This window comes from Dipodomys ordii, unplaced genomic scaffold (assembly GCF_000151885.1).
Source record: "Dipodomys ordii isolate 6190 unplaced genomic scaffold, Dord_2.0 Scaffold22, whole genome shotgun sequence".
Taxonomy (NCBI): Eukaryota; Metazoa; Chordata; class Mammalia; order Rodentia; family Heteromyidae; genus Dipodomys; species Dipodomys ordii.
Window position 1 is genome coordinate 11,678,631 of NW_012267238.1, and position 13,674 is coordinate 11,692,304.

The following is a 13,674-nucleotide window of genomic DNA, read 5'->3' on the forward strand; positions in this document are numbered from 1 at the left end:
TGGGTCCGGTCGTGGGGCCTGAACTCTGGGCCTGGGCGCTGTCCCTCAGCTCTTCAGCTCAAGGCTAGCGCTCTACTACTTGAGCCACAGCGCCACTTCCAGCTTTTTTCATTTTGCTTATGTGGTGCTGAGGAATCGAACCCGGGGCCTCAGGCATGCAAGGCAAGTGCTCTACCACTGAGCCACCTTCCCAGACCCGATCTTTTTTTTTTTTTTTTAATGCATCATAGGAAATAGGGAAAAAGAACTCAAGAGATGGGCATGATGGTATATACCTGTAAGCACAGCTTAGGAGACTGTAGCAGGAGGATGGCAAGTTTGAGGCTGACTTGTACTCCATAGAGAGAGACCCTGTCCCATTAAAATCAAACTAAACCAACTTGGTTGGTATTTTTGTTTTTGGTGTACTAGGAGTTACTAGACAAGTGCTTTACCTCATGAGCCATGTCCCAGTGCTTTTGCCTTCCTTTCTTTTCCAAATACAAGATCAAGATTATTCCTCCAAATGTGATCCTCCCAATTTTGGGCGTGAGTAGCTAGGATTATAGGTATGAGACCCTGGTACCAGGCTATAAACAATTTTTTACAGCTAATAATAGCAACAAATAATTATTGTGTAGTGTTTTCCAGACATGTGTAGTTAGGAGAAACTGAGCAGCACATAGGAACAAACTTACATTCTGGTGGTGATGGGAGGGTGATAAATAATTGATAAGATATATGTGTTAAGAAGATGAAGTCGAGCTGGGTGCTTGTGACTCATGCCTGTAATCCTAGTTACTCAGGAGGCTGAGATCTGAGGATCCGGATTCAAAACCAGCCTGGGCAGGAAAGTCCATGAGATTCTTATCTCCAATAAACAACCAGAAAACCAGAAGTGGTGCTGTGGCTCAAGTGGTAGAGCACTAGCCTTGAGCTAGTGGACAGCTGAGGGACAGCACCCAGTAGGAGGAGGAGGAGAGGGGGGAGGGGAAGGAAGGGAGAGGTGTAAGGGGAGGGGGAGAAAGAAGAAAAGAAGTCCTCCTATGTAGACATATACAGGGACATAGACATATAAACATGATCAGGTTGACTTAAGTATAATATATTCAAGATTGAAAAATCCATGGAGTAATTCCTTTGAACAATTAACTCTTTAACAAACAATATCAGAAAACTGAAACAAAGTTTGAATGGGGGAAGCTATCGAGAGGGGGATGAATGGACAAGGAAATGGGGACAAACACAATCTTGGTACATATGTGATAACAGAAGTGGAAAAGGTAACATGAATCCAGGGGGAGAGGGTGGAAGGGGATGGGAGAGAATGATGGAAGGGGTGCCTGATTAAGTGGACACATAAAAGGACATACTAAATTGTAATCCCCTGTACAACCACCCAATTTTTTTTAAAGAATAGCTACTGTTACAAGAAAAAAACTGTTGGTGAAGATGTGACAAAAAAAGAAAAATAATGTAGCATTAATAGGTAACTGTTAGGCCTCTCTGAGGTGACATTTGTGAACAGACCTGAATGATGAGAGTAAACCGTATAAAGGTCTTGAGAGACCATTCCAAGTAGAGAGTGCAATTTATGTAAAAGCTATGAGTGGAGTTGAGCATGGTCATTGTGTCTGCAGAAGAATGACTAAGGGAGTAGTAATAGATAAGGTTACAGAGGAAAGCAGGGGCCCTGTAAGATTATAGGAGGCCAATAAAGATTTTTAGATCAAGGTTTTATTTATTTATTTTGCCAGTCCTGAGGCTTGAACTCTGGGCCTAGGTGCTGTCTTTGAGCTCCTTTTGCTCAAGGGTAGCACTGTCTACCACTTGAGCCACAGCACCATTTACAGCTTTCTGTGTGATTTAATTGGAGTTAAGAATCTCACAGACTTCCCTGCCAGTGCTGACTACAACCATAATCCTCAGATCTCAGCCTCCTGAGTATCTAGGATTATATGCAGGATGAGGCTTTATTTTTAAATAGAAATCCATAGGTAGTAGAGAATGATATGATTTGCTTGATGTTTAAAAATTAAATCTCTGTAGCTTCTAGGTAAATAGTAGCCCTGAGGGCGGGGAAGAACAAGACATTTCTGATTAGTTATCAATTAGTTGAGAACATACTCAATCACGAGTATGGATGAAATTCCTGGTATAATAAAATTTCCAAGCATACTTGAGTTCTACAAGAGCAGATGCATAATTGTCTGCACGAGTTTCCTGAGCTCCTAGAATCTCTGACATAGACATATGACTAACTGTGAAATACTGGTAAGCCTCCATTCTTGTTTTGCTTTAACTTTTTTGTAGTGGAAACTTGCATTGCCATTTTAGGAGTGCTTATATGTACATTCTATGCATTTCTTTTTTTTCCCCCTTTTGTTTGGTTCGGTCGTGGGGTTTCAACTCTGGGCCTGGGCTTTGTCCCTTAGCTCTTCAGCTGAAGGCGAGCACTCTACCACTTGAGCCACAGTGCCACTTGTAGTTTTCTGGTGGTTAATTGGAGATAAAAATCTCATGGATTTTCCTGCACCACTGGCTTTGAACTGTGATCCTCAGATCTTAGCGTGTTGAGTAGCTAGGATTACAGCCACCTGCACCCTGCTATGCATTTCTTCTTTAAGGTAAAATTTTTATATATTTTCTGGTTCTTTAGCTGATCCAGATCAGTAAGATCATGTTTTATCTGGAAGTTGGAGGAAATCCAAGCCAGGATCCCATTAGCCTTGACTGTGCATCCGTTATTTCCAGTGGTGTGGAAAGTCCATTTCCCTTCATAGGGAGAGAATGGAAGTTTTCGTTTTCACAGTTTTTCTTTCATATTAACCATATTATGTCTCCATATATGGAAACATATATGCCAAAGTTTCTATTTTCATGATTATCATAGTTAGGATAACTTCAATATACTTAACTCTGTCTTTGTGTGTCTACTTAAGTGTGTCTTTGTCTTTGATGCCTAAAGAATAGATATTTATTTGCTTACAGTTTGTGAAGTCTCAGGTCAGAATCCAGCAGGATTGTTTTCAGGTGAAAGCTCTCTTTCTCCCTTTGATATGGCCATAGATGGGGAGAGGGGAGTTAGAGGAAGTAGTGATAGGAAGGAAGGGAAGGAGAGAAAGATGACGGGTGTGGGTGTGGGGGTGGAAGGGTATTGAGGGAAAGAGATGCTTTCCAGTGTCTTTTCTTTAAATATGGCACTAATCCCATGGGGACTAGGACCCTAGCCTCTTGTCATCTAATGTTAATCAACTTTTAATGATCTTATCACCACATAATGTTACATTGGTGGTTTGGGCTTCAGCATATGAATTTTGGGAGAAAGACATTCAGCCTATAACAAATAGATTATCATTTATTCTAAATTAGCTAGTAGGTAAAGGTGGGGTACATTTTTTTCTCAAGGGGTCATGTTATCAGACTGACAGAAATGGGAATCCAGAAGTCAGCAGGACAATGTTATGTTCATTATTGAAATATATGAATTAAATAAAAGTCTAGGAATTATAGCAAATATTAATTTCTCTAGCTTTTCTGCTGATGGTTCAGATGCTGATAAAATGCTTTCCTTCTAGTGAATTCTTTTTTCTATGTATATTGTATATATGTATATTGTATATTTATGAATTTTAACAAACACACAATCTTGAATATAATACAGAGAAGTTCCACTACCAAAACCCTCTGAATTTATTCTTCAAGATCCTAACAGTAATGGTTGACACTTCTGTATTATTTGCAATTTAGAGAATCCTTTTATCATCTTTGGCTTATATCTCAAGAAATACTCATTTACTGTAAATCATTATTTGATAAATAAAGAGCCTGAGATTCAGAGAAGCTGCTACTTGTTTAAAGTCATACAGTGACTTAGAGGCAAGGCTTTTAGATTTCCTTCTATAGTGCCTGTGTACCACACATGGAGTGTTTTAAAATGCTACATAACTTTAGTTTCACTTCCCATGATATTTGTTCAGAGAGCTATAATGGTTTGTACTAATGGATGAGAAGATCTATTTCTGTGGCTCTCTTCATAGAAGAAACATAAAAAGAATCTGGGAACTGAGAGACAGGCAGTGTAAGTGAGGGGAATATGGGCTATGGATTCAGACATGAGAGCTTCGCCACTTCCTACTATGTTACTCTCAACCTCAGGTAGTTGATCTACGAAAATGAGCATATTAATATCATATTGCCCTGATGGAACTGTTACAATGATTAAAGAAAGGGTAGTGCCTAGTATCTGGTAGAGAGTCAGAAACTTCAGTTGTCTTTTCTGGCAGGAAGACTTAGTTATACTAGAATTTCATTTTCTAAGAAAACAATTGAATTTATGTCTAGGTTTCTTGCTTATTTTTTCTCCCAGAAAGTATTAAGGAATTCTTAGAACTCTTGTCAGGTAGAAACTCATTCTCCAGGGAGAATTGGAATTGGGAGATGCCAACATTAGTTTTTTCTAAATTTCTAACATAAAGTAGGTTGTCTATAGTTCTGTAATATTCTTGTAGGCCTTGTCAGTTTTTGTGAACCTTTTGTCTACTAAGTTAACAACTGTCATAATCTACTCCAGAGCCTGCTTTTGCAGAGGAAGAATCCTCCATCTTGGCATTTCATTGCTTACACAACTGAAACTCTGTCACTGCTATTTACTCTTCAGCGTCTGTCAGTGTGTGGGCTCCCCTCCTTTAAACCCCAACTCAAACCATATGGTGGCTCTACAAGAAAGTGAGAAGACCAACATGCTGTGGGTAACAAGAGCTGTTCTCTAAATTGTGTTTTTATTCAATTCTGTCTTATAGTGAGAGCTTATAAGAAACTCGTAGAGTTGAGACACCTCCTGGAAATTGCTGAGAGCAACTATAGACATTTGGGTGGAATAACAGAAGAGGATCTCAAGCAGAAGAAAGAACAGCTTGAGTCTGAAAAGTAATATCCTTAAAACTCATGGTTTATATTTTTGTTCCTATCAAAAAACCATGTAGATCAGAAACTTGTTCTTTTATGCCAACAAAAGTTCTATCCTGGTTTTCCATTTAAATCCTCAAGATGGAGTTAAGATTTTTAAAATTATGATAAAAATGCCCCCAAATGTAAAATACCATTTTTTAGTGTACATCCCAGTAGTATTACATGTACTCACATTGCTGTACAAAAATCTCCCAAACTGGCATTCTTTAAGACCATGGCCTGTGTGTGTGTGTGTGTGTGTGTGTGTGTGTGTGTGTGTGTGTGTGCACGTGCATGCATGTGTGTGCACACATGAGCACGTATGTGTGCATGTACCAGTATTGGGGCTTGAACTCAGGGTCTCATGTATACGTTTGGCTTTCTTGCTCATGGCTGATATACTACCTCTACCACTTGACCTTTCCCTATAGCCCAGCATTTTGCTGGTTAATCAGAGATGGAGTCTTACACATTTCTTTCTTTTTTTAATTTTTATTGTGAAAATACTGTACAGAGGGGTTACAATTAGATGGGCAAGATAATAAGTACATTGGATTTCTCTACCTGGGCTGGCTTTGAACTGTTATCTTCCAGGTCTCAGCCTCCTAAATAGTGAGGATTACAGTCATAAACTACTAGCACATAACAAGACCCCAGATGGTTTAAGCTGTTCAATCTGTACAGTTACACCGTCTGTAAATATCTCCATCAGATGGGATGGCCCACTCTTACTGCTATGAAACCCACTTTGTTTCACTGATATAGTCCCCATCCAAGAATGCTCTTGGTTCTGGAGGCAGTCAGCAGTTGTATAGCTCGCTTCCTGCATCTTATATTGGATCCATGAACATTGGGTACCTCTGTGGTTTATTAATGGTTACTAGAATAGAGGGTGTCTCATGTTTCTTTCCTTCTGCTGTTTCTACTTGTTTGTTCTCTAGTGTGAACAGGAAACAGCATGGTATGTAAAAGAGAACTGTGAGCTGCAGATGGATTTCCTTGTTCCTCCTTTGTGTTCTCTGACTTATCTTTTGGTTTTGTGTTTTTCAACCTGTAGAGCCTCCTATTTCTCTTTCTTCCTCTGCTTTTGAAAGTTGCTTCAGGAAGAGGACTGGTAAAGATATTCACCATAACATCTAAATCTTCAATAAAGACTACCTTGTTAATGTGAGCCATTCTGTTACCTCTTAGTGGGATTTTAGACAATAGGAAGCTATGGTAAAGGTGTGTGTGTGTTTCTTGGTTTCTCATGAATCACATCATATAAGTTGCGGATCATTGGCCCTAAAACTGCTGTGTTTTGAGAGATGTAGAATATTTTTGGTATTGGCCTTGATCTAAGAGCTTAGCTCAAAGTTCTTAGATTCTTTGTAGCATAGAAAAATATACCACAGTTCAGCAATTATTTCCTAGTAATCAGCTTTAAACTTTGATTTCATCTTCTTACTTTCTAAAGCAGTCTACTGTACTATCATTACTGGTGCTTGTATTACATCTACGCGCTACTACATGTCAGATGCTAAATAAGCAGCATATCTTATCTCCATGAGCTGTTGTCTCACTATATGGATTAGGAAACTGAGAACTAATATAGAGTCACGAAGTAAGGATCTGGTAGTGGAGTTAGTATTTTATTCTTTTTTTTTTTTTGGTCCAGTCGTGGGACCTGAACTCTGGGCCTGGGTGCTGTCCCTCAGCTCTTCAGCTCAAGGCTAGCGCTCTACCACTTGAGCCACAGCACCACTTCCGGCTTTTTTCTTTTTGCTTATGGGGTGCTGAGGAATTGAACCCAGGGCCTCATGAATGCAAGGCAAGTGCTCTACCACTGAGCCACCTTCCCAGCCCAGTATTTTATTCTTATTCTGTGACTTCAACTCTGTTTAAGCTCACTACAATTTTAAAAGCCCTCAGGGGACTTTTACTCTAATGGTCATAACATAGCTTATTAATGTGAAATAGTTATCATATTGGAATGTGATTTTTGGAGAGAATTTTTTGGGAAAGGATTGCTTTAGCTCTTGTTTCAGAATGTAGTTTCCTATTAATAGTATGCACTGTTGCTTTGAATTCTACTGACAATGAATTCTTTTCTGACATTTGTGCTCCATTTTATGTTGTGTTTTAAGACATTTGTTCTTGGGATACAGATATAGACATAGTTTGATACATAGGTATTATTGTATAGAGTATATAGCTAGATATAATATAGTTATAGTTAGATATAGTTGTAAAAGAAGTAAATAAATACTGATTTGAGGTATGTTCTTTTGATTATTTTTTTCTGTTTCTACTAGGTATATCAAACTGACAACGTACAAAATGTAGCTGGATTATTCTATCCTAGGGATAATTGCCTCTTCTTGCTTGTTGTTCTTTTATGCCATCAAGGTTGACATTATTCTTGGATATTATAATTTTAACCCCACTCATATTTGTAACAGAACTCCTAATATAACAGAACTCCTGAGGTTTCCTTCCTTGGGACCTGATATCTAGTCCAGTATGACTTGGCATTCTGTTCTCTCTCGTTATCTACCAGAGATAGAAAACAAAACAAAATGAAAAACAAAATCTGATTCAAGTTACAACATCTCTTTTCTGGATTATTCTAACTCCTCTTTATAGTTCTACCAGATTTCTGTCCCTGTACCCCAATCCTGGCCTTATATCTTGTTCTCATCTGGAGAAATCACATTAAAATAAAAGAGAGGGCTGGCATGATAGCTCATATCTGTAACCCTGGCTACTTGGGTGATTAGAGGCCAGCCCAGACAAAAGTTAGCAAGACTCCCATATCTCAATAATAATCATGTTACAGTGGTATGTGCCTTTGATCCCAGCTACATAGGAAGTATAGGTGGGGAGATGATGGTCTGAGGCCCACTCAAGGCATAAGAAGCCCTATTTGAAAAATAAAAAAAAGCAAAAAGGGTTGGGTTATAGCTCAGATGGTAGAGTGCCTGCTTACGAAGCGTAATGTCCTGAGTTCTAACCCCAATTCCAACATCCCGCCTCCCCCTCCACAAAAAAACAAACCTAGATGAGAGTCCTTTGATATTTTGAGCTATTTCTTTGCTTAATCATGAATGGCTTTCCATTTCACTAACAGTAAAAGCCAAGGCTTTAACCTCCCATCTGTTCTATTCTCTCTTTTGTTCTTTAAACTACTCCAGCTATACTGTCCTCTTGTTTTCTTTCATTTCTTCAGGCATTTCAACAAGTGCAAAGGCACTTGTTCCCTGTCTGGATACCCTTCCTCTAATGTTTAAATGATTCTCTCTGTTTTCCTTCAGGACTTTGCCCAAAGAGCCCTGGTCAGTAAGGTCTTCCCTACCCATTGTATGTGAAGTGCTAATTACCCCCTCCACAGCATTGTAAATTAGCATTTCTACGCTAATTTATTTGTTTTCCTCTTAGGCCTTGTTGGTTTCTGTCATATCTGTTTTATTACTTCCTGTCTTTATTTTTTTTTTCATTATTAAGTGAAGGAGTACTTATTTCTAGTACTTAGAATGTTTGCTGCTCATGGATCCCGAATACATTAGTTGTTCAATAAGTGATTTATTTGCCTTTGCTAGTTGAGAATAGAAGTTGATTAAAGACATTTTCTTTTTGATAGGACTATCAAAGAGCTGCAGGGGCAGCTGGAGTATGAACGACTCCGTAGAGAAAAGTTAGAATGTCAACTGGATGAATATCGAGCAGAGGTGGATCAACTCAAGGAAAACCTGGAGAAAACTCAGGTCCCCAGCTTCGTGCCTGTGGTTGGTGATCTTAACACATTTACATTTCTTGATTAAAAAGTATACAAGAAGGTCAAGTGCTGGGCTCATGCCTGTAATCCTTGCTGTTCAGGAGGCTGAGATCTGAGGACTGTGATTCAAAGCCAACCTGAGCAAGAAAGTTCATGAGACTCTTATCTCCAATTAACCACCCCAAACTCAAAAGTGGAGCTGTGGCTCAAGTGCTCAAGTGTTGGCCTTTAGCAAAAAAGCTCAAAAAAGCTCAGTGACATTACTCAGCGCCTGAGTTAAAGCCTCAAGACTGGCACCAAAAAAAACAAAACTATAAAACTGGCTACGGGTATGGGTTGGGCTAATTGAGTTTAATTCTTGACTAAAAACCATTTTTTTTTTTTTGTCGGTCATGGTGCTTGAACTCTGGGCTTGGGCACTGTCCCTGCACTAAACCATTTTTAATTTGGCTAAGTCATTTAATATCTTTGTACCTCAGTAGTTAACGGCAGATAATATATACTTTGTAGAGCTGATGTCTGAATTAAAGAAACATCCCAATATCTCTATTTGTAATCTGTATACATCTACACCCATGCCCCCCAAAAAACCCCTCACACCAGCCTAGTTTATATACCATATAATGAAAAGATATTCCTCATAGGCAAAGGAACCAATTATAAGTCTGAGACACCAGAGAGTATGTATATTTTAATATTCTAAATAACAAAAATCAAGTGCTTTGAATGGAATCCATTTTGGAAAACTTCAGTAGTTTTAAGACTATCAAAAGCATTTAAGACTATCAAAAGTTGACATAGTTTTTTTTTTTTTGAGATAAGGTCTTTCTAATTTTCTGGTTTGGCCTTAGCCTGGGATTACAGGTATATGACACCATACCTGGCTAAAATGAGTATCTATTTAAGATCTAGTGTGAAGCAGGAACAAACTCAGAATCTTTGCTTCCATTTATTTTTGTGTAAGAGACTATCAGATTTAGACTTTAGTCATGTATCCTTACCAAGGCACTCTACCTGTAGTTTTTTATTTTTTGTATCTGTCCTGGTGCTTGAGCTCAGGGCTTGGAGATTGTTCCTTAGCTTTTTGTGCTTATAGATAGTGCTCTACTACTTGTGACACAGCTACAATTCCAGATTTTTGGTGGTTAATTGGAGCTGAGCGCATCACAGACTTTCCTTGCTAGGTTGGCTTTGAACTACAAAGCTCAGATCACAGCCTGAGTGCTAGGATTCCAAGTGTGAGCCACTGGTACTCAGCCCCTACTTGTATTTTTCATTGCCAGCTGGACACTGCTACCTAAAAATCCCTGGGGTCATGTAACTGAAAAATGTTTAGAACTAAACTCAACACCAAGAGCAGATCCCCCATTCTCCAACACTGCTCTATATTTAAATTAGCAGTATTACTGTTTTCCTATTTACCCAGTTTTGCATTCATAAAGTCTTGGGTAGTTTTGTTTTCTCCTTTAGCCCAGAAAAGTAGGCCATCTCATAGATGGACCACTCATACATGCTCATGGACAGGAGCAGGTACTGCACATTTGTTGCTTCCCTATAGGTGTCTATATCTGCTTCCAGCTATTTTACTCACTGTAGTGAACTTGGTTATCTTGTTTTGGGTTGAAAAATCTTCCTTGTCTGTATAAAGTACTGATTCCTCAGTTTGGCAGTTCTAATCTACTATGCCAATCTTGTTTTTGTTTATTCTTTTTTATTATTATTTTTTATTGTAAAGATACTATACAGAGGGTTACAGTTACATGAGTGAGGTAATGAGTACACTTCCTCTTGTGTTTATTCTTTTATGAACTTAAACTCCACTTTCCTACTGCCAAGCCATTGTTCATTTTGTCCTTATACCTGAAGTCTCCTCATCAATGTGGTTTCTTGAAATTGCCTGGGGAGCATTTGACATCCATTACTGAATACCCCTGATCATATATGTTCTCTCCTACCAGGTATTTAGTTCTGCTTCCAGAGTATCTCATTATGTGTACCCTTGGTACTGAAATTTTAAATTTCAAGAGATTACTGATTACTTTCATAATACCTTGGTCATCATTAACAATAGGTATCAAGTACTTACATGCTGTTGTATGAGACTTTATATTCAAGAGATGCTACCCTCATATTATGAAATTAGTGTCAGTCACATAATTTGTAGTTACACAGCTTGTTAGATACATAGCCATGATCTCAACCTAACTGCTTAGCACAAAGTCTGTACTTTTTTTATCACTTGTTACTACCATTAGAAACCTTTCCCCTTCTCTATCTTACTGTGTGGATAAGAAAAATATGACTGGGCTGGGAAGGTGGCTTAGTGGTAGAGCGCTTGCCTTGCATGCTCGAGGCCCTGGGTTCCATTCCTCAGCACCACATAAGCAAAAAGAAAAAAGCCGGAAGTGACGCTGTGGCTTAAAGTGGTAGAGTGCTAGCCTTGAGCTGAAGAGCTGAGGGACAGTGCCCAGGCCCAGAGTTCAGGCCCCACGACCAGACCCAAAAACAAACAAGCAAACAAAAAGAAAAATGTGACAAATTTGTCTTTAAAAACTTGGATGATAGCAAGGTTGCAGCTAAGGGAAAAAGAAGGAACAGAGGCATGGCTCTTTTTTCTCCAGGTGGTTTTGATAATGGCACATTATTTCATTTTCACATGCTCTTATATGTGAATTAAGCTAAGTAAGCTCATCAGCAAAGGGATGAACAGGGGCACTTTCACGGAAGAACTCTTGCCATGTTTGTGCCTCCCAGAGGTGCTTTGTCCTATCCTTAGAGCCTGTGTTCACATCTATCATGCCTTAATAAGTACAGAGAATTTTTTTTTTTTTGGGTCCGGTCGTGGGGTCTGAACTCTGGGCCTGGGTGCTGTCCCTCAGCTCTTCAGCTCAAGGCTAGCACTCTACCACTTGAGCCACAGCGCCACTTCCAGCTTTTTTCTTTTTGCTTATGTGGTGCTGAGGAATCGAACCCAGGGCCTCAGGCATGCAAGGCAAGCGCTCTACCACTGAGCCACTTCCCAGCCCCAGTACAGAGAATTTTTGACTACAACATAGTGAACATCCATTGTGTTTCCAGCCCTTCCCTTGATTCTTCCCACAACATTTATTCTTTTGTGCTAGGTCATGAGAATATCAAGAAAATGAGAAATGTTGGTGAACATCAGGGCATGGGAAAATAAGATAAGACAAAAGAAGTAAAGGGATGTTGCAAAACCATAAAAGAAGGAATAGAGGGCCAGAGCTGTAAATCCCAGTCCTGCGGGGTTTGAAAAGAAGATGGGATTTCTTTTCTTCCTCATTTGTACATTTCAGCTAACAGTATGGCATGAAATGTTAGTCTAAGTAGAAGACATACAAGGGTGTGATCTTTGGTTTTGTTTGTTTGTTTTTTTTTTGGGTCCAGTCGTGGGGCCTGAACTCTGGGCCTGGGCGCTGTCCCTCAGCTCTTCAGCTCAAGGCTAGCACTCTACCACTTGAGCCACAGCGCCACTTCCAGCTTTTTTCTTTTTGCTTATGTGGTGCTGAGGAATCGAACCCAGGGCCTCTGGCATGCAAGGCAAGCACTCAACCACTGAGCCACCTTCCCAGCCCTAAGGGTGTGATCTTTGGGGGTATGTTAGGTAGTCAGGATTGACTGATTTCTCAAGGTACCTTCCTATTTTAAGATTTGGCAGATTTGTGAATTTATTTACACAGATTTCTAAGAGATTTAATCAGAGCTGAAAGTACTTAGCACAGTTCATTTTTCCTTTTAAACAGACAATGAAGAAAAATGAAGGCTGGGCGCCAGTGGCTCATGCCTGTAATCCTAGCTACTCAGGAGGCTGAGATCTGAGGATCGAGGTTCAAAACCAGCCTGGAAAGTCCTTGAGACTCTTATCTCCAATTAACCATGAGAAAACTGGAAATGGCACTGTGGCTAAAGTGCTAGTGCGCTCATCTTCAGCTGAGCTCAGGGACTGCACTCAGGCTCAGAGTTCAAAGCCCCATGACCAAAAAAAAAAAAAAGAAAAGAAAAATGAAAAAATGAGTGCTACCATGAAGAACTTAATTTGACCTTCTTTTCCTCTGTTTACAGGAAGAAGAGTCCTGTGAGTCCAGCAAAGAGAAGAGGCGAGTGAAAAAGAAATTGTCTTCTGGGGGAGTGTTTGTGAGACGGTACTAATCATTGAAGTAATTTTAAATAAACTTTCTTGATTTTTCTCTTTCATTGCAAAAATGGATGTAAATTTATATAAATTTGGAATTCATAAAAGTCTTGGAATTACTTGGACAGGATACCATTCCCATTCTGAAGGAAGAAATGTTATGATATCAGAGATTTTTAAAGTTACACAGACTCAGTTATATGCTGCCTCCCAATATACTTTTATACATCTATAGAGACAAGTAAAGGTGAGTAATTAACTTTGCATGTATTCATATAAACTGTGAAATATGAAATAGTGTTAGTCTAATAATTAAATCTAGAAGTCTAGTTCTAGATATTAAAATTATTAAAATTTGATTATGCTGCATAAAAGAATATTTATTTTGTTTTTTAGAGAGTATCTTTTACAATTACTATTGTATATAAGGTTTCAAAAACTGTACTTTTGGACAGGCATAGTAGTACATATCCCATCACTTGAGAGGCTGAGGTAGGAGGGTCATGAATTTGGCAGCCAACTTAGGCTAAATAGTGAGACTCTGTCTGAAAGACAACAATAAAAACTAAAACACCCTCCTCTAATTTTATTATTTTCAAATGACTTATTTTAAAAGGCATCTAGATTTGGGAGAAACTATAAGATCAATAAGTTTTAGAAGGAACAACTTTACAGTAGAAGAGTTTTATATAAAATGAAAATCTGCTTAGTAAAAAACCCTACTTTGTGCTTGCTAACAGTATCCATTTAAATGCCCATTTAAATTTAAATTTGCTTCAGAATCCAATCTTTGTTCTATTTTGCTTTCAAAGAAAGGCATATAGATAAGAGGCCCATTGGA

General features: G+C 38.9%; 1 protein-coding gene across 1 annotated transcript in view; it reads left to right on the plus strand.

The window, feature by feature from the left end:
- The window catches only part of Ankrd42 (ankyrin repeat domain 42), a 53,405-nt gene extending 40,517 nt beyond the window's left edge, over positions 1–12,888 (plus strand). The window contains exons 11-13 of the mRNA XM_013013978.1: positions 4,782–4,908; positions 8,549–8,693; positions 12,764–12,888. Of these exons, the coding sequence (XP_012869432.1) occupies positions 4,782–4,908; positions 8,549–8,693; positions 12,764–12,850 (359 nt within the window). The 3' untranslated portion in view covers positions 12,851–12,888. The remainder of the gene's footprint in view (positions 1–4,781; positions 4,909–8,548; positions 8,694–12,763) is intronic.
- The last annotated feature ends 786 nt before the right edge of the window (positions 12,889–13,674 follow it).